Source organism: Dromiciops gliroides, chromosome 2 (assembly GCF_019393635.1).
Source record: "Dromiciops gliroides isolate mDroGli1 chromosome 2, mDroGli1.pri, whole genome shotgun sequence".
Lineage (NCBI taxonomy): Eukaryota > Metazoa > Chordata > Mammalia > Microbiotheria > Microbiotheriidae > Dromiciops > Dromiciops gliroides.
Window position 1 is genome coordinate 531,586,872 of NC_057862.1, and position 19,629 is coordinate 531,606,500.

At 42.4% G+C, this 19,629-nt stretch overlaps 1 protein-coding gene across 10 annotated transcripts in view; it reads left to right on the forward strand.

Annotated features, from left to right (window-relative positions):
• TACC1 (transforming acidic coiled-coil containing protein 1) overlaps positions 1–19,629 on the forward strand; it is a 145,613-nt gene that overhangs the window by 123,901 nt on the left and 2,083 nt on the right. For all 10 annotated transcript variants that reach the window (XM_043983874.1, XM_043983875.1, XM_043983870.1 and 7 more), the window contains 6 exons: positions 6,985–7,113; positions 11,309–11,385; positions 13,152–13,195; positions 14,422–14,582; positions 16,120–16,226; positions 18,276–18,396. In XM_043983874.1, the coding sequence (XP_043839809.1) occupies positions 6,985–7,113; positions 11,309–11,385; positions 13,152–13,195; positions 14,422–14,582; positions 16,120–16,226; positions 18,276–18,396 (639 nt within the window). The remainder of the gene's footprint in view (positions 1–6,984; positions 7,114–11,308; positions 11,386–13,151; positions 13,196–14,421; positions 14,583–16,119; positions 16,227–18,275; positions 18,397–19,629) is intronic.

Below are 19,629 nucleotides of genomic sequence, written 5' to 3' on the forward strand. Positions count from 1 at the left end.
AGATTTGGGTCTAAATCTTCTACTCTTTTTACACCGCCTGCCCTCTCCCCCCCCCCCCATGCCACAGAACTGGTTGATAACCACCGCCTTGTATCCACTTGGCTGATTGGTGTTTCTGGGTATGACCCTGACCTTAGGGACCAAACCATAGTGTCTTTAACACTGATTGTGACATGTGCTTCCCACCTGGAGCAGGAGGTGCCAGGACCTTGGTAAATCATAAACTTGGTCTCTCCAAATGCATATTATCTCTCCTCCCTCCCACCTCTGCAGTTGGTATAGGTCTTCCTTTATGTCTGGAATACTTTTCTTTCCTTCCTTAATTCTGCCTTTTGGAACCCCAAAGCTCCCTTTTGAAATCAGCCCAAGGGTCACCTTCGAGAGACCTTTTCTAATGCTTCCAATCCCCACACTCAACCCAAAGGACCACAGCTGTTCATTTTGCATATGTCTTGTATTTACATCAGAACATATCGTGTCCCCCAGTGAAATAATAGCAATACTAGTAAAAACCAACATGTTTATAGTACTTTAAAACACAGCACTTTAGGTATATTACATCTGGTCCTTGCAACAACCCTATGAAGTAGGTGCTGTTATTCCCATTTTATGGATGAAGAAACTGAAAGGGGTTAACAGACTTGCCCATGCTCACACAGCTAGTAAGTGTCCGAGACTGGATTTGAACTCGGGTCTTACTGACTCTAGGCCCAGGGCTCTATCCATTGCACCACCAAGCTGTCCCATGAGACACTTTGGGATCAGTAGTACAAGCATTGTTCTCCCCCTTTTATAGATGGGAAAACGGAGACCCAAAACGTCTTATTTGTCCATAACATCTACTAAGAGGAAGAGACAGGATTCAAACCCAAGGTTTGTCCTCCTGACTCCAAGATCATTATGCCACCTGGTTTCCCCAAATCCTAACCCTTAATAACCCATCTGTTCTGAGACTAGTTCTCTCTGCCCATGTGCACAGTACTAGAAATGCTCCTGATTATTACAGCTTGGTCAGCATCTCTCAGAGCCCCTCCTTCTGGCCTTTCTCGGGGCTGCTGACCTTGCCAGTTAATCCTGTGATTTCCTTGTAACTTCTTTCATCCCCTAGTGTTCTCAGGTCAGTTTAACTTTTAGTGTTAAGCATAAATCTCCTTTCATGCTTCTTTGAATCTATTATTCAGCTTCTTTCTTGCCCCACTTCCAAGTTAGTCCTAAATATAGAATATCCCAATGGTCGTGTTCACTCTAGATAGGCATATTATTAATTAGTGTGCTATAGGACAGGCAGTTCCTGTATGTACTGTATTGGAAAGGAGATTAGAGAGAGGCACTGCTGGGGCGGTTTCCTTTAAAGTTTAAACATACTGTGTAAAGATTCAGAAGTACACATTTCTCCTTGGGATCATTGCCAGTATGATCTGTCCTTATGTTAGCCCTGCCATCAGCACAATCATTTTAGACAATAAATGTCCATTCAACAAACCCAAATAATTCAATAGGAGTTATTTCAAGCATGGTTGCAGGCTATTAAAGTCAGGACAAAATTATGTTAGGCAGGCCTGTTTATTGAATTCACATTCATTATTTGGGCATAATTGGCACCATCTAAGACTTCTGTTTTCGACAGGAAAATAACTTCAATCACTATATTTAAAGATTCACAGTGTTCCTTCCAGTTTGTCCTTAATATCTGAAAATAAAAAGATCTTTATGGAGTTCGGTGGGTGGATAGAAAATAGGCCTGAGTTTAAGTCCGGCGTTATATTATAACCTACGGCAGGAGGCAGATTGCCTGGGTTGCTAGCTCAGCCACTAACTTCCTGGGTCACAGGATCACAGGTTTAGAGCTGAAAGGGACAAAGAGGAGTCACTGAGTCCAGTCTCCTTGCTTTATAGAAAAGAAAATTAAGGCCCCTAGAGGTGAAAGGATGACCTTAGGCATGTCACTTTACTTTTGTAGTCCAATTCCTCATATATAAAGTTAGGATCACACTGTCCATCCACGTTGTTTCAGAGTTGTTAACTGAAGGGATGATATTTTTAAATTTCTTTAGAAGCTTTGAATGACTTCATATATAAGGGATTATTGACATAACTCTGTCCCAAAAAGTTGCTTAAAACCCCATAGGAGAATATTCTTTTTAAAATAATGGTAGCCTAGAGATTAATTAACAATAAAATTCCCACACAGCTTTGAAAATGGAAAGGTTTATGGGGCAGCTAGGTGGTGCAGCGGATAGAGCGCTGGCCCTGTAGTCAGGAGGACCTGAGTTCAAATCCAGCTTCAGACATGTGACAGCTGTGTGACCCTGGGCAAGTCACTTAACCCCAATTGCCTCACCCCCCCCAAAAAAAAAAAGATGAATGAGGAAGTGTAAAGAATAAAACAAATTTGGTACAAAAAGGAGAGAGAAGAGCAGGAGGAAGGAAGACAATTTGGAACTCAATTTTTAAAAAAAAAAGATTTTTACATATAATTGGAAAATACTTAATACCCCAATTCCCTCACTAAAAACAAAACAAAAACAAGATATATAGAAATGGAAAGGTTTAGTTTTGGGAGGCTTATCAGTTGAGCCAGCAGAGGTTGATAGCTAGTCTTGACCTAAAGAAACATGCACTCCCACGGAAAGGGAGAAATGACATGAATTTCTGGTTTCCCAAGAAAATTTTTATAAAAATCATCATATATCTTTTAAAACCCCACTGCTTTTCTTGATTGTTCCCCAGGAGGAATATTTTAGACAGTAGGTGCTTCAGTCAGTGGTAAGGTAAAAGTATTACTGGAAAGAGCAGGATTTCATAGGGACTAGAAATCACAGCCTTTGACAGAGCTGCCAGCCAGGTGACCTTGGGTTGATCCCTTATGTTCCCTTAACTCCAGTTTCCCAAACTGTCAAAAGGGAAAACTAGAAGCTGCCTTGCTCACTTGATTGCGTTGTGGCAAAGATCAAGCAAACTGTTGTTGAAAGCTTTGAAAACGAGTATGATGTATAGTTTGGTTACTCCTGTTGTGATCTTAAGGGAAAGAAAGGGGTTAGAAAATGTATACTAATATGCAAGCTTCATGTGGGCAGGGACTTTTTTCTTTTTTGTTCTTGTCCCTGGTGCTTGACACATAGTAGGCACTTAACAAGTGCTAGTTGGGTAATTTAAGCTGTTGAGAAAAGACCATCTTGGGAAAAGAACCTCATATGAATTGCATGATGGAAATCCATTTCCATGTTCCTAGAATGTGGGAGGGAACAAAGCTTCAGCTTGAGTACAGCCCAGATAAAATTTGCCCCCCCCCTTTTTTTTGTTTGTTTTTTTGTTTGTTTGTTTTTTTGTTTTTTTTAGTGAGACAATTGGGGTTAAGTGACTTGCCCAGGGTCACACAGCTAGTAAGTGTTAAGTGTCTGAGGCCGGATTTGAACTCAGGTACTCCTGACTCCAGGGCCGGTGCTCTATCCACTGCGCCACCTAGCTGCCCCTGCCCCCCCTTTTTTAAAATTTTATTTTATTTTTAATTTTTTTTTTGCAGGGCAATGAGGGTTAAGTGACTTGTCTAGGGTCACACAGCTAGTAAGTGTCAAGTATCTGAGGTCAGATTTGAACTCAGGTCTTGAATCCAGGGCCAGTGCTTTGTCCACTGCTCTACCTAACTGACCCCTGCCCCCCTTTTTATTAAAGCTTCTCTTCCTCTGACTGAAATTCATTCCTCTCCCAGCCTTCTGCACGGCAGTTCTAAATACAGCTCAATCAGTGCCAGCAAGCACTTCAGAGATTGATAGGAGACTGTAGAACAAAATGAATAGGCCCAGGCTGGATGCAGTGGGTTTCAATTTCCATCTTGATTGCAACAGTGTGCCCTCTTAGCATTTAGCCCCACAGAAGCAAAGAGTATTCAGTAATTTCTTTACCCTCTTGAGATTGGAGCTGGTTCAGATGCTCCTGATATCAGTCTAGGATGGGGCCTGAAGTCATCTCTGCTTCTCTTGTGGACAAAGGCAAGTGACGATGGCTGGCCTTAACACTGTCAGAAGAATGAACTTGGACAGGCTATTGACCCTGGTTCTCTCCCCCTCCCCAGGACATTAACAAAACAGGAGGAGCTTGTATTCTCACTCTACTTCTACAAAAGCAGGCAGTGCTTGGTTTTGCTCTCTGGTAAAAGGGATTTATTTTGCCTTTGAAAATGATTATCATGGTTGCAGGATTTGACTTTGAAATTCAGTACTCCATATTCTTCAGACCTGGCTGCTACACTTTCTTTTTTTTTTTTTTGCGGGGCAATGGGGGTTAAGTGACTTGCCCAGGGTCACACAGCCAGTGAGTGTCAAGTGTCTGAGGCCGGATTTGAACTCAGGAACTCCTGAATCCAGGGCCGGTGCTTTATCCACTGCGCCACCTAGCCGCCCGGCTGCTACACTTTTGAAAGGACATTGATTAGCTGAAGGGTCCATAGGCAGGTGACTAGAATAGTGAAGTGACTGGCCTAGGAGAATTCATTCAAGGAACTGGGAGGAAGGAAAGGGAAGAAATATTTATATAGGGCCTACTATGTGCCAGTCACTAGACTAAACCCTTGACACGTGTGGTCTCCTTTGGTCCTTCCAACAACCCTGGGAGGTAGGTGCTGTTATTATTCTCATTTGACAGTGGAGGAAACTGATGCAAACAGTTCAAGTGACTTGTTCAGGGTCACATGATTAAGTGGGTGAGACCCAGTTTGAACTCAGGCCTTCCTGATTCCAGGCCTGGCACTCAATCCATTGTACCACAGATGTTACCAGTAGCCATCTAATTGCTAAATCTAATTTGCTCTATCCTAAACCTCTTTGACCCGTCTACAGCAATTGATGTCAATCAACCTCTTCTGGATACTCTCTCTTTTAGGTTTTCTTTTTCTTTTTTTTTTTCCATGCCAGGGTAATTGGAGTTAAGTGACTTGCCCAGGGTCACACAGCTAGTGAGTGCCAAGTGTCTGAGGCCAGATTTGAACTCAGGTCCTCCTGAATCCAGGGCCGGTGCTCTATCCACTGTGCCACCTAGCTGCCCCTCCTTTAGGTTTTTTTGACACTCCTCTCTCCTGGTTCTCCTCCTGCCTGTCCAATCTTTCCTCCTCCATCTCCTTTGCCAGTTCTTCATCCACATCACTGTGAGTAACATGCTCACCAATGCTCGGTGTCCCTCTCTTCTGCCTCTATACTGTCTCACCTAGTGATGCATTCATCAGCTCTCCTGGGCTCAGATGTCATGTCTATGCAGATGTTCCTCAGCTCTGTATATCTAGCCCTGCTTTCTCTGCTGAGCTACGGCAACACATCTCCAGGAACCGCTTTAACATTTCTTTCTTTCTTAATATATAGATTTAGTGGTTAATTTTGGATGAATAGATCAATGCATTTTAAAGGTATTTTAGGGGAGTATTGCACATCTGAAAATTAATACAAATACAAATAAGTAACTAAGAGATGAGCCATATAGATGTTGAAACTTTTCATGATTTAGAGAAATGATTAAAAGGAAAATACCCAGGCATGAAATTTATCTAATCAAGTAGCAGGTATGTTTTGATCAAGCACTTATAAATTTACAGATTCTTAAGAAAAGAAGACATTGTATCCCAAGGAAATCAATGAGCATGACTCAGAGGTGTGGATGTGGCTGAAATCGAAAGAGTAAAAATATATAAAATGGACCTCTTCGACATTTCAAACTAGATGTCCTCTAGGTATCTCAAATTTGGAGTGTCCAAAACAGAACTCCTCCTTTTCCACTGCCCGTCCCCCGCCCCCACACCCTCCCCCCCCTTCCAAATGTCTCTGTTCCTGTGGAGGGAGGGACCTTCTTCCCAGTCCTCCAGGGTGAAAATCTCAGTGTCATCTTTGGCTCCCCACTCACCCCACACATCCAGTCTGTTGCCAAGTATTGTAATTTCTGCTTTCACAGCATCTCCTTTTCCTATACTCAGCCACAGGCCTAGCTTGGGCCCTCATCGCCTCATGTCACCTGCTGGTGGGTCTGCCTGCCACAAGTCTCTCCCCACTTCAGTCCATCCTCCACAAAGAGGATTTTTCTAAAGTGTGTCAGACTACATCCCCCAACCCAATACCACACCTCCTCTTAGTGGCTCCTTGGTACCTCCTTCATAATTATAAATTACTCTAACATTTAAAGCCCTTCACAACCTGTGCACTCCCTACCTTGTTAGCCTTAGCCCACCTTACTTAATCTGTGCCTGAATTTCAGTGAAATGGGGGTAATAGTACAATGTGTTCCTCTTACAAAGTTGTGTGGCTCAAAGGACATAATGTTTGGTTAAACAACCTTTGGTAAATGTACCTCGTTGATATTATAGCTGTGATTGGGAGCTGGTCCCTCACTGATTTTGAAAATGACTTCACCTTTTCTAAAGCTTGGGAAAAGGGGAAGAACATCTTGTTAAGCACTTTGAGCCTGCACGTGCTGGGAACATCTGAATTGATCCTCTTGACATCTGTAGCTATTTCTTTTTTCTTTCTTTCTTTTTTTTTTTTTTGGTGAGGCAATTGGGGTTAAGTGACTTGCGCAGGGTCACACAGCTAGTAAGTGTTAAGTGTCTGAGGCCATATTTGAACTCAGGTCCTCCTCTATCCACTGCACCACCTAGCTGCCCCACTGTAGCTTTTTCTAAGGAGAGACTACATCAAAATCTGGCCGTTCTGTGTATGCTTCTTGGCTTGCTAATAATTTCATAAAGGGAGGCATAATCAGGTGGAAACTCAATTTTTGAGGCAAAGTACGCCCAGACACTGGTGTCTTGAGTGCTTTTTTTTTTTTTTAAGTGAGGCAATTGGGGTTAAGTGACTTGCCCAGGGTCACACAGCTAGTAAGTGCTAAGTGTCTTGAGGCCGGATTTGAACTCAGGTACCCCTGACTCCAGGGCTGGTGCTCTATCCACTGTGCCACCTAGCTGCCCTTGAGTGCTTTTAATGATGATGTTTTCTTTTTTTTCCACAGGGTGTGTTTGACCTTTGCTCAACAGAGAAAGCCCCTGTGAATGTGGCATGTGGCGATGAAAGTCCCCTGGATAGCATCTGTCTCAGTGAATCAGATAAGACCGCAGTGCTGACTTTAATAAGAGAAGAGGTAAAGGCTTGGAATTTGGCCACTTTCTTCACAAAAACCCTAGGGAGAGATGTTATCTCTTTTTGACCCGAAGCACCTGTGCATTGAGGTTATAGGACTCATAAAGGACTCCCTGTGTAATATAACAGTGAACATGGGTTTGAATCACTGGCTTTGCCATTTCCTTATGTCCTTGGGGGAATGATAGAACCTCTCATTGCCCCAGCTCTCTTCTGTAGGACCACAACATTCTGTCTTGGTTATTCTCACATACTGAAGGAATTGAAGACACCTTTATGTCTATCTGTGGCCACCAATGGTCTTAATCATCATAGTACAGGAGAAATAACAGTGACTTCTGTTGGAGGACCTGGGTTCAAATCCTGCTTCTACCTATGTGACCCTCCCTCTTATCTATAATATGAAAATCTTGTACAAGATCTCCTAGTTCTCTAGATATTTGAAGCAATGATCTTAATCCTAGGTAAGACACGTTACTTAAAACAAAGGACTAGCCTTGTAAGAAGTAGGTGTAATCAAATGAATGAATTTACTAATTCTTCCTTGTCACTCTGGACATTAGCCAGTGTTTACTTTTTATTTCACATGCGTTACCTACATAGAAACATGGCTACGTATTCACATGCACATGCTTTATATGCACACATATAAGCACCTAGAGAAATTCCAAACTTCTCTAATTCTAGGCTCCAGATGAAAAAGAACACAGTCTCTATTTTCTCAGTTCTACAATAACCAAAACTCTTCATGTAAAATTCAAGCTATTGTACTGCACATTTTCTGTTTAACAAACTGACTGCATTGGTTCTTAAACGCCCTTTTTTGGAGGAGGATGATGATTAAGGGATGCAATCTTTAATGTAGGGTGCTGTTAATCCATACCACCCACCGCTACCCCCTCTAGAGTGCTTGTGTTCTGGGGATTTTGTTTGTTTTACTGACACCATCCATTTGTTTAGTGATGAGAATCGTTGCAGCAAGGCACATCACTGTGCATCTCTTATTCCACAAAAGGTCAGCACTCTGCCTGGCCCAGGAAATGCAAAGGTCACAATTCAAATTGTATTTCTGACCCACCAAAATCCTGATTCAATTTTGGCCACTTTATCCTGATTTTTTTTCTACTTCTATGATTAGAGCCCCCCCCCAGCTTGACATCATTATTGCTGCTCAGGCCTGTTCTAAATTATTCTCCCCACCCCTGCTCCCTTCCTGGCCATCTCAATTGAGTTCAGTTCAACAGGCTTTTATTTATTCACTGTAAGGCATTGGGTCAGCTTCTGATGGTATGAAAACAACAATGAGAATCTAATTCCTGCCCTCAAGGAGTTTACATTTTACAAGTAGAGAGCCATCTTGTCTAAATGGTCAAACAGTTTTGAGTTATATCGCCACTTCTCAAAGAAATAATGATGGACTTTGACTACCACTGATGCGGTCTTATTGGTCTAGGTAGGCCACTTCCAGTTTCAAAACACAATTCTATGAAGCCAAATAACAACCCTGGAGAGCAACAGCATCATGACCAGGGACCACTGTCTGTGTATCATTGTCTACTCTGTAGCCCAGTTGGGGTGGCTGAGACTGGAGCTCCAAGGGATATACAATGTAAAACTTTCATCCAGGGGCAGCTAGGTGGCGCAGTGGATAAAGCACCAGCCCTGGATTCAGGAGTTCCTGAGTTCAAATCCGGCCTCAGACACTTGACACTTACTAGCTGTGTGACCCTGGGCAAGTCACTTAACCCCCATTCCCCTGCAAAAAAAAAAACAACTTTCATTCACCAGATAGATGAATGAAAGCCTTTCATATCTGCAAAAATGGGGTCTTGTAATATTTTATATCATGTAAAACTCTTGCAATAGACTTGTTAGTTTGCTGAAGTTTTTCTTCATTGTTATAAGGGATGATTCTCTGGGGGGAGAAGAAGAGGGAAAGCATATATTTTAAAATGTAGGGGGATGAAAAAGGAAAGTGTTTTTGTTTTTTTAAGGAAGAAGGCCTTTCAGACTAAATTTGGTTAAGCTGAATATACTGACGTGTGCTTGGGACTCTAGGGTGTGCCTGCCACATTCCAGAACTTTGTTCTCCAGGGTTTGTAGGGTTCATTGAATGATGCTCTACTAGGCTGATCTATTTACCAGGTCCCAAGCACCATGTCCAAATGGTGCTGCACATATGTCTTGAGGAGTGCTATGAGAAGTTAATAAAATCAGTTTGACACAGTGGAAATAGTACCTGATAGGTTGACAGGCATTCATGACAGACCTTAGAAAGTAGATGTGCTGTCTGCCATGGGACCTTCCAGGTCTGCAGAGTCCTGCAGCACTTAAATGATGAATCTCTGATTGCTTCACTTACAGAAAGAGAGTAGGATTAACTTCCTCAGCACACCTGTGGTGCTCTAACGTGTAGTACATCTCTTTGATGATGGTGCATCTCTGAGGTAGCAGTATTGATCCACTCACTAACCAGCCGGTTGGAACCGACACCTTCTTCTCCCTAAAAGTCACAGGGGCAGAATGCTGTACTGTCAATCATCTGGAGGAAGGAACTGCTGATAATACAGACAAGTGAGGTGGTTGTACCTCAAGGGGCTCACTACCCTCACCAACAGCCGGGACTTAAGTCTACTGTAAAAGTGTCTATAAGCTAGACGAGCACCAATTCTGATTACTTTTCCCCAAAGAAGAGAACAATGATAGGCCAGGGTACAGGGACCCTAGGAAGGAATGATCCCAGCTTCCCCTTGATCTCATCAAGATGATCGATTAAGAAAGAGCAAGATTGTATACCCAGTTCATTTTACTACCTAGCATGCCAACTCTACTTCCCCTTGCAGAGAAGACTTTGTTTCAGGTGAACTTCTGCTCACTCATATATCGCTTCACCCTCTAGGTCACAGGTGGACAGCTATCCTACACCTGCTACAACAGGTGGATAGCCAGGCATGTTGGAGTGTTCAAGGTTCTACAGCTGGTTCATGTCCTACTTTTGGCGGCTGTGAAGTTGTGTATAACTGCAATACAGGCCAAAGATCGAGAAACTAGTAGGATTTCTAATGGAGGGTTACCTCTTAACCTGAGTTCTTGAGCATGCCTCTCAATGTACTTTATCATACACCTTCCACTTTCTTTTTTTGGGGGGGGGGTGAGGCAATTGGGGTTAAGTGACTTGCCCAGGGTCACACAGCTAGTAATACCTTCCACTTTCAAATTAAATTTCATGTGTCCAACACCTACCACCCCCAATCTAATGGCAAGTGAGATGTATGTGTTATAATGTAGGACTTTAGTTCTGAAACCACTAGAATGATTAGACCACAATGTGCCGTAGTCTGTTCTGTTATCCCAGTTCCATTAATTCATCCTTTAAGAACATTCCCTTCTTTGTTAACTTCAGAGGCTGTCCTCCATTCTTCTCATCCTTCATCACTCAGACCATGGTCTTGGGTGATTATTTGAGGAAACTTGAAACTACCCAAACTTAGCTGTTTGCCAAGAAGACCCCAAATGGGGTCATGAAGAGTTGGACACGACTGAAACAAGTCAACAACAAGAACAAACTTAGCTTCCAGCCATGCTGAGACCATGAAGGCTGGTTGTTGTCCTTTGTTCTAGAAGAGAACCAAAATGACATTGCTATATTGGGATTGAAGTACAGTGTGTCTCACGGGGGCTGATCAGACCAACATGAGCTCAGAAGGCTCTACCACAGGTCAGGAATAAATAGTTCATATGTGCTGCCAAAGAAGTAGAATATCTCTTGTTGCCTCAACTTGATCTGGTGACATTGTTCCTGCTTACCTCTGTCCCAACTTGAAGACTGGAACTATTTCCCATTACCACTGTAGCCTGTATTCCTGAACGTCTTCCTGATACTTCCTCATGAGGGTGTTTCTGGTTGGTGGCCATATCTTCCCGGCAGACAGAAGAGTGATTAACTAGGTCTGATGTAGGTACTTCTATAGACTCGTGCATATTCTATTAACAACTATGAAACTAATATTTAATATTAGTTTTGAGAAAGCACTATCAACCTGAGGCTTTTTATGTTAATAAAGACAGAATCAGAATGGGTTTTATTTCTCTATGCCCATTAATATTCCCACTTCTTAATCTGAAAAGTCCAAATTCATATCAGTAAAATTTATTAAGAACTAAAACCAGGCTGTGTTTCTCTCTCTATGTTCTAGATAATCACTAAAGAAATTGAAGCAAATGAATGGAAGAAAAAATATGAAGAGGCTCGACAAGAAGTCTTGGAAATGAGGTTAGTTTCAGTGGAATTCTTAGGGAAGGTCTTTCTGTCTTCTCACTTTGGGACATATTTATGGATTTGTAATTCCCAGGTTAACAGATTGCATAAAGTTTGCATACAAGAGCTAGCGATTTGCAGGGAGGCAGGTACAGGTCAGCTCATAAGGATAAACTTCATGACAGCTAGAACTATCTCAGAGTAGAATGGGATATGATGCATTCTCCTTTACTGGGGGTTTTCAGGCAAGGGCTGGATAACCATGTGCTGGGTATATCGAAGTGGAGATTTCCTTTTGGGTAGGAGTTGGACCATCCTGGCACTGAATGAGGTTTCTTCCAACTTTGCAATTCTTGATTCTGTGATTTTTGAACATTAAAGAATTTGGCTGTTTGCATGTTGGCACAGTGGTATGGGTAGATCGCTGAGCCCAGAGCCAAGAAGTCCTGAGTCTAAATCCAGCTTCAGACACTGACACATCTGGTCACATGAGAATCTCAGGGGCCATTTTAGATACACTTGGGTTTTTGTTCTGATGAAGGTTGCTTGACTCTGGCTCTGGACCCTGTGCATTCCATTACTCTGGGTAAGTCACTTAGCATCTGTCTGCCTTAGTTTACTCATCTATAAAACAGGGATAATAGAGCAACTACCTCCCAGGGTTGTCATGAGGATCAAATGAGACAATGGTCATGAAACCTTTTGCAAACCCAAAGTTCTCTATAAATACTTGCTGTGGTTCTGGATGCTGTGCTGGATTATTCTGAATATCTGCCACACCCTAAAATAATTTATATGGAATGAATGAAGGAAATCACCCAATGCAGAGCTGGAAAAGACTTCAGAGGCCATTTAGCCCTACCCTTTCATTTTATAGATGAAAAAGTAAGGCCTTTGGGAGGTAAGTGGTTTGTCAGAGGCATCAGGAGACCCCAAGTCCTATTGACACCAGAGCCAGTATTTTTTCCGCTGTGCTGTGTATACAGCTGTACACTGAAAACCAGGTCTGTGGTTAGAGTGCCCTCAAGATTTCTACAAGCTGGGAAGAGCAAGGCTTCTGTTTGGCCAAAGAGAATCACTCAACTTGCTTCAGGCCACTCAGGTCATAAGCATCAGATGTGAGATTTTAATCCAGGTCTTCAGATCCAGTGCTCTTGTCAAATTAGGGTGAGGAGTAGGGGAAAAGACAAGGAGACTCAGAAAACTCATGTCTCAAGGTGCAGAACTGGGAGCCCGAGAAGCATATTGAGACTATGGTAAGAAATCCAGCAAGAAGTACAACATGGATAAGTGAGAAATATTATGTTATTCTGAAATTGTGACAAAGACTTTCCATACAGTAGTAGCATATATCTGGAATAACCTTGCATCCAACTGGGTCTATACTAGTGACTTAATTGAAACTCACTATCTGTGCAGATTTGTATGTGTCTCAATGCACATTTATGCTTACCCTGCACCTGACCCTGTGCTAAGTGTTGGGGGAGTGGGGGCTACAAAGAAAGGCAAAAACAGACTGCTCTCAAGGGACCCACAGTCAAATGGATGAAACCGTGTAGATAGAAGAGACCCTCAGACAGAAGGCACTCACCTTAGGAAGAATGGCAAAGGCTTCTTGAAGAAGGTGGGATTTTAACTGATGCTTGCTTGAAGGAAGCCAGAAGGCAGAGGTCAAGAGCATTCCAGTCTAGGGGACAGCCAGTGAAAATGGCCAATGGGGTGTTGTGTGCACTGAAATACACAAAACTCACCTGACAGATTTCTGTTTTCTTTTTGTTTAGGAAAATTGTGGCTGAATATGAAAAGACCATTGCCCAAATGATTGGTAAGGGGGAAGCTGCCTCCCCAGTATGAACCCATTATTAGCCCATTGAGGTAGATTTCAGATCAGAATGCTGAGTGGGACAAAAACTACCTCACTACACAGTGACTTTCCTCTAAACATTCCACCTGTCATACATTTTGCTTTTTTTAAAAAAATATATTTTATTTTCCCGCAATTACATGTTAAAACAATTCTTAACATGTGTTGGTGTTTCAGATTCCATATTCTATCTCCCCTTCTGCTCTCCTCTCCCTGAGACTGTAAGAAATCTGATATAGGTTATACATGTGCAATCAAGTAAAACATTTCCTTATTAGTCATTTTGTACAAGAAGAAAGAAAAAGGAGGGAGGGAGGGGGAAAGAACAGAACAAGAGAAAGAAAACAGACCTTCAGTCTGTATTCAGACTTATCAGTTTTTTCTCTGGTGACATTTTTTCATCATGGTTATACATTTTCGAAGATTCCTACTTTCCCTAACTCATTGACAATATCACTGTACTTTTTTTTTTATCCCCTTTCAGCCTTTGTTGGAAAAGATAACAGTCAGATAAAGCAAAAGCAGGGACTTTTTGAAAAGAAAATGTGGTGGTTTCCTCCATCCTGGCACTTTCAGTCTGCCATTTTATCATGTGGAATAGAGATTAGTCTTGTTCTAAGGCAGTGATTCTCAAAGTGTGTTATAGGGACTCCTTACGGGTCCCTATGGACCCTTTCAAGAGGGAGGTATGAGAAAGCAACTTTTTTTCATCATAATACTCAGACATTTGACTTCCAGTATGATAGTCATAATAAAGCCCACATAAACAAAAACTCTCTCAGGGAAGTGGTCATACTCAATTATTTTTAAGAGTTTAAAGTGGTCCTGAAACAAAAAGTTGAAGAACCTATGTTCTTGTCCTCAGAGAACAGAGGAATGGGGTGAGTCACAGAAGCAAATGGTCCACTTAATATTAGGAAAAATCAATTAGAGCTGCCCACCAATAGAACAGGCACCTCCAAAGGAAGGGAGGTCAGAGATAACTGTTGGGAATATCCTAGCAGGGATTCCTTCTCCAACATAGGGTTGGACTTATTAACCTTAGAGGTCTACCTCTCTTCTAACATTCAAGATTCCACAGTTCTCTGAAAAGCAGGAAGTGCTCCTTCCACATTTATCAGATTTATAGACTACTTTGAAGCAAGAGATCACACCAGCATCCTTACTTTGTTACCTTATATTTACAGAGGATGAGCAGAGGACGAATATGACCTCTCAAAAGAGTCTCCAGCAGTTGACCGTGGAGAAGGAGCAGGCCTTGGCAGACCTGAACTCAGTGGAGAGATCCCTGTCTGACCTATTCCGGAGATATGAGAACCTCAAGGGAGTCCTTGAGGGGTTTAAAAAGGTGCTGAGCCTTTTTCTCTCTGCTTCCTTCTCACACTTGGAAGATAATCTGGTTATTCGTTGTTCCTTTCATCTCCATTTGATATGGCTGCCTCTTAAAGGGAGTACCCTCTTAGGGCTTTGGATTACCTTTTTTTTTTCCCGGGGCAATTGGGGTTAAGTGACTTGCCCAGGGTCACACAGCTAGTAAGTGTTAAGTGTCTGAGGCTAGATTTAAACTCAGGTCCTCTTGAATCCAGGGCCGGTGCTCTATCCACCGCACCACCTAGCTGACCCTGGATTACCTTTTGTAGTCTCCTTTTCATTCTCTATTCTTTCTGTGTTGCTGGTGGGTCGCACTATTGTGGCCAGGTTCACAAATGTGAATATTCTGCCTGTTAAAAGATGTTGCTGCTCAGGGCGGCTAGGTGGCGCAGTGGATAAAGCACCAGCCCTGGATTCAGGAGTACCTGAGTTCAAATCCGGCCTCAGACACTTGACACTTACTAGCTGTGTGACCCTGGGCAAGTCACTTAACCCCCATTGCCCCGTAAAAAAAAAAAAAAAGATGTTGCTGCTCTTCGGGGTGTGGCCAACCAACATCAGTAAGGATAGCAAGAACAGTAACTCACATATTTCCTGAGCATTAAGAATACTGTTAAAATACAGTGACCCACCACAATATCATCTCATGATGAAACAGATAACCTACCTCCTGAGTGAGAGGGGATGGTCTCAGTGTAAATTGAGATGTGGTTTTTTTTGGACCTAGCCAATGAGAGATTTTATTTTGCATCAATGACTGTACATGTTCATATCAAACTATACATGTTTGGAACAGGTTTCTGCCAGCCTGTCAAAGTTGGCATTCTGCTGGCGTAGCCTTGACCTTCAAGGTTCCAAAGTTATTGTCAAACTTCAGGTCACATAGGTGTTAGCAGAGTACTTGAGTGGAGGATACGTTGTATAATATTTTTAGGAAGAATATAATTTAATTACTCTAGAGATTGATTACAAATTAAGATCTTCGGATTAACATAGTGACATTTTCCCAGTCCTTATCCAGGAGTGTGTGCCATAGCAAAACCTGCATTTTTTTTTTTAAACCGCAAACTAGGGGCAGCTAGGTGGTGCAGTGGATAGAGCACCAGCCCTGGAGTCAGGAGTACCTGAGTTCAAATCCGGCCTCAGACACTTAACACTTACTACCTATGTGACCCTGGGCAAGTCACAACCCCAGTTGCCTCACAAAAAAAAAAAAAAAACCCAGCAAACTAAATGTATATACACTTTAAGAGAATCCCTGTCTCATGCATCTCATTTGTGATGAGACTGAATAAGTTTCTTGAACATACAGGCCACCCAAATATTTTTTGTTTTAATTTTATTTCATTCATGAAGTTTAATTGAATGAATGAAAAATGTTATGAAAAAAAAGTTAAATATTCACTTTATGCCAGGCACCTGAACCTTGAAGAAGAACCTGTTTCAGATGTGTGCAGTATAGGAGAAGCAAGCAGTAACATAATCTTTTGATTTCAATTCCTTCCTTGGAACAGAATGAAGAGGCTTTGAAAAAGTGTGCTCAAGACTACTTAACTCGAGTCAAACAAGAAGAGCAGCGGTATCAGGCCCTGAAACTCCATGCAGAAGAAAAACTAGATAAGTAAGTATCTATAAACATGACCTGCATGGTCTAGAATAATATGGAAAAGGTGGACAGAAGCAAGAATGTTTTGCAGCTGAGGGCTTTTAAATTGAGAAGTCTTTTCAGTATAACTGTAGTTCTGGATATAATCTTCTTCCCTGTTGAACTTGGTAAATATCTCCTTTTCCTAAACTTACCCCTGTGTCTGGCCATATATGTAAGAGGTGACTTTGGGCATGATTTAAGCTTTCCCATGCTTGTTCCCCATTCCTTTCTCTTTATGCAGAAGCATTATTTGGCAGAAGCTTTGTGTTCATTGATTTTTTTTTTTAGTCATTTTCCCCTTGGTTTAGATGATCATTTCAAGGACACTTTCTTCCTGTGTGATTGATTTTGGATTGGCCATGGCTTTTAGCCCTGAGTTTCACTGAGAGGAGAGTTCCTCTTCTTCCAGCTCACACTGTAAGACATCTGGGTCCCTTGAATAGGTGTGTTAAGATCACCCAGCCTACTTGCAGTTTTTACTGTGGGCACCCACTTCTCCAGAATTTCCTGGAACATTGTCTTTACTTCATTTTCCTGCTTGTGGAATTCACTCACTGGAGCTTCATCATAACAAAGTGAGGCTCCAGCCATGGGAGGTATTTGAGCAGTGGCTGGCTGACCACTTGGTAGAACTATGTATAATATCAGGACATGGCAAGTACTCCATATTTTGTGGATCTCTTGGATTTTCTGTTCATTATGAGGATACCCATGGGTGGAAGAGGTTCAACTGGGCAAATATTTATGACAAGTCTCCATAGTGTGAAGAGCATCATACTAGATGCTAGAAAACATACAACAATGAAATAAGATCTAGTTCCTGCCCTCATGGTTCTATTAGTGACTGAACAAGCAATGGGGACAGGAATAGAGAAACAATTGGAGGCTATCGCAAAGGCACTGAGTCATTGTGTCATAGTGGGCAGAGGATGACATTTGGGGTCAGGAAGACTCGATCCTCCTTTGTAACTGTGGGCACATCACTTCAACTCTGTGAGCCTCAGTTTCTATAAAACTGGGTTTGTATTCACAGGATTATTATAAGGTTCAAGTGAGGTAATACAGATTATAGCACTCTCTGTCCATTTTAATTGATCAACAAGCATCTATTATTAAGCACCTGTTTTGTTTTGTGCCAGGCATTGCATTAGGTACTAGAGTACAAATGCCAAGAATGAAACAAGCCCTCCTCATGGGACATTCCACTGAGGGAGGCAATAAGTCCATGTGTGAGTACATGCAGAATAAAAATAAAGAGGTGAAATACAAGATAGTTTGGGAAGGGGGTAGGAAAGGCTTTGTGTAAAAGCTGGTGCTTTAGCTGATTCTTGAAGGACAAGGCAGAGGTTAGGAGGGAGTGCTTCCCAGGTCCTGGGGACATCCAGCCCAGTGCACAGACACAGTGGACACAGTGTGTGGTGGAGCAGCGTCATGTGAGGAACAGAGAAAACCACTTTGACTGGATTGGGGGGGAGGGGGGCAGTAATAATATCCGGTGAGGCTGGAACAGTTTGATGGGAGTAGGCTGTGTCTCTCTCCTCCCCCCCCCCCCCCAGGAGAGTTGATATTTTATCTTGGAAGCAATAGAAAGCCATTGGAGTTTATTGAGTATGAGAGAGTGACATCACCTATTATTAATGTTACCACTACTGCACGTGGTAAGCACAATAAAAATTAATATGTAAGTGTATAGCAAAGGTGCAATAAAATGCTACTTGAGGCCTGAGGGTAGAAAGATTATTTCTTCCGGGAAATCAGGGGAGACATACTGGAGGAGGGGACATTTTAGTTGGGTTTTGTGGGATGGCTAAGAAGCCACCAAGCTTCTTCAGGTCTTCAGGACATGTTCTGGGGTCTCCTGTCTATCCTCATATCAGGCATATGGGGGAGGGTAACAGCTCATCTGAGGAGGGTCTGTATCCTGTGAGTATGGCTGCTAATTAATGCTGGAGCACTTTAACTGTCCCCAGTGCCTAATCCCTGTGCTTTCTTTTCCCTTTGCATTCAATTTCCATACCATAGAGCCAACGAAGAGATTGCTCAGGTTCGGACGAAAGCCAAAGCTGAGAGTGCAGCTCTCCATGCTGGCCTCAGAAAAGAGCAAATGAAAGTGGAGTCTCTAGAAAGAGCCCTTCAGCAGAAGGTAAAGGCCTTTCCTTTGGATTATTGGGTGTTGGGAGGGACAGAACTGGGGGGGAGTTTCCTTCCACAGTGGTTTGTGTAGATGCTCTAGTGATTCAGCATCTGCAGGGTCTAGACCAGTTCATTTGTAGTGAAGCCTGATGGCCTGTTATCAGAATAATATTGGTAAATACCTAAAAGGCGTTGTATTGTAAAAGAAATCACTAAATATATTGAAATGCAGTTATCAAAATAGTTTTTCCAACGAAGGTAAAAATCCCTTCTCTAGAAGAAAGAGATCAATTGTAACGTGAAGATACCCTTGGCCTTAGCCACCTTGTTTCAATTCTGTCTCTTCCCCTCGTGTTTTGCCTCAACCTATGCAGATCACGCCCCCCCTCCAAGCCATAATAAAAAGTTTCTGTGGAAAGACATGAAAATTGAGTGCTTGGTGGTCAGTGAGCTTCCCTTGACCTTAAGTGGGCTGGTCCTTGGGTGGCAGACAATCCATCACTGTCCCATTCTTGGAGCTTTTCCTGCTTTGTTTGTCAAAGCTTGTACTCCCCTGACATGGTTTTTGAGTACCTTGGGTCACCTCCACATCAGAACAAGTCATTGCAGAACGACATCAATGGAAGATGTCACAATTAAGTTTTGGGGGGTAAAACAAAGAAGCCATACCTGTTTCCTCTAAGTAAAAATATCATGATCACCTAATTATCCAGTAGGTGATCCAGGAAGCCCCAGGGAGGTGGGCGGCTGCTGCTGACTCCACTGTCTATTTGGGTCAGTTCCATGAAGTTGCCTTTCTAGTACCACTTAGCAAAGACTGGAGATGCCGTTTCCCCCTGAATTAACTCAGAAAAGGGAGAGGCAACTCTAGGTATTCAGTACTATAAAACAAACCTGTATAAAGCTCTTGCTATATCCATCACTGTGCCCAGTGTTGGAGGGAGATAGAAAATTTAGATATGACTTTATCTCCATCCTCAGGGAGTTTTCAGGGGGATAAAGATTGCTATATTACACCATTTCACATGGAAACTGCATTAGAGAGATACAGAATAAGGTGCTTTGTTAGATATGATTGGGGGGCAGCTAGGTGGTGCAGTGGATAGAGAGCCGGCCCTGAGTCAGGAGGACCTGAGTTCAAATCCAGCCTCAGACACTTAACACTTACTAGCTGTGTGACTCCTGGGCAAGTCACTTAACCCCAAATGCCTCACCAAAACAAAAAAGATATGATTGGGAAGGT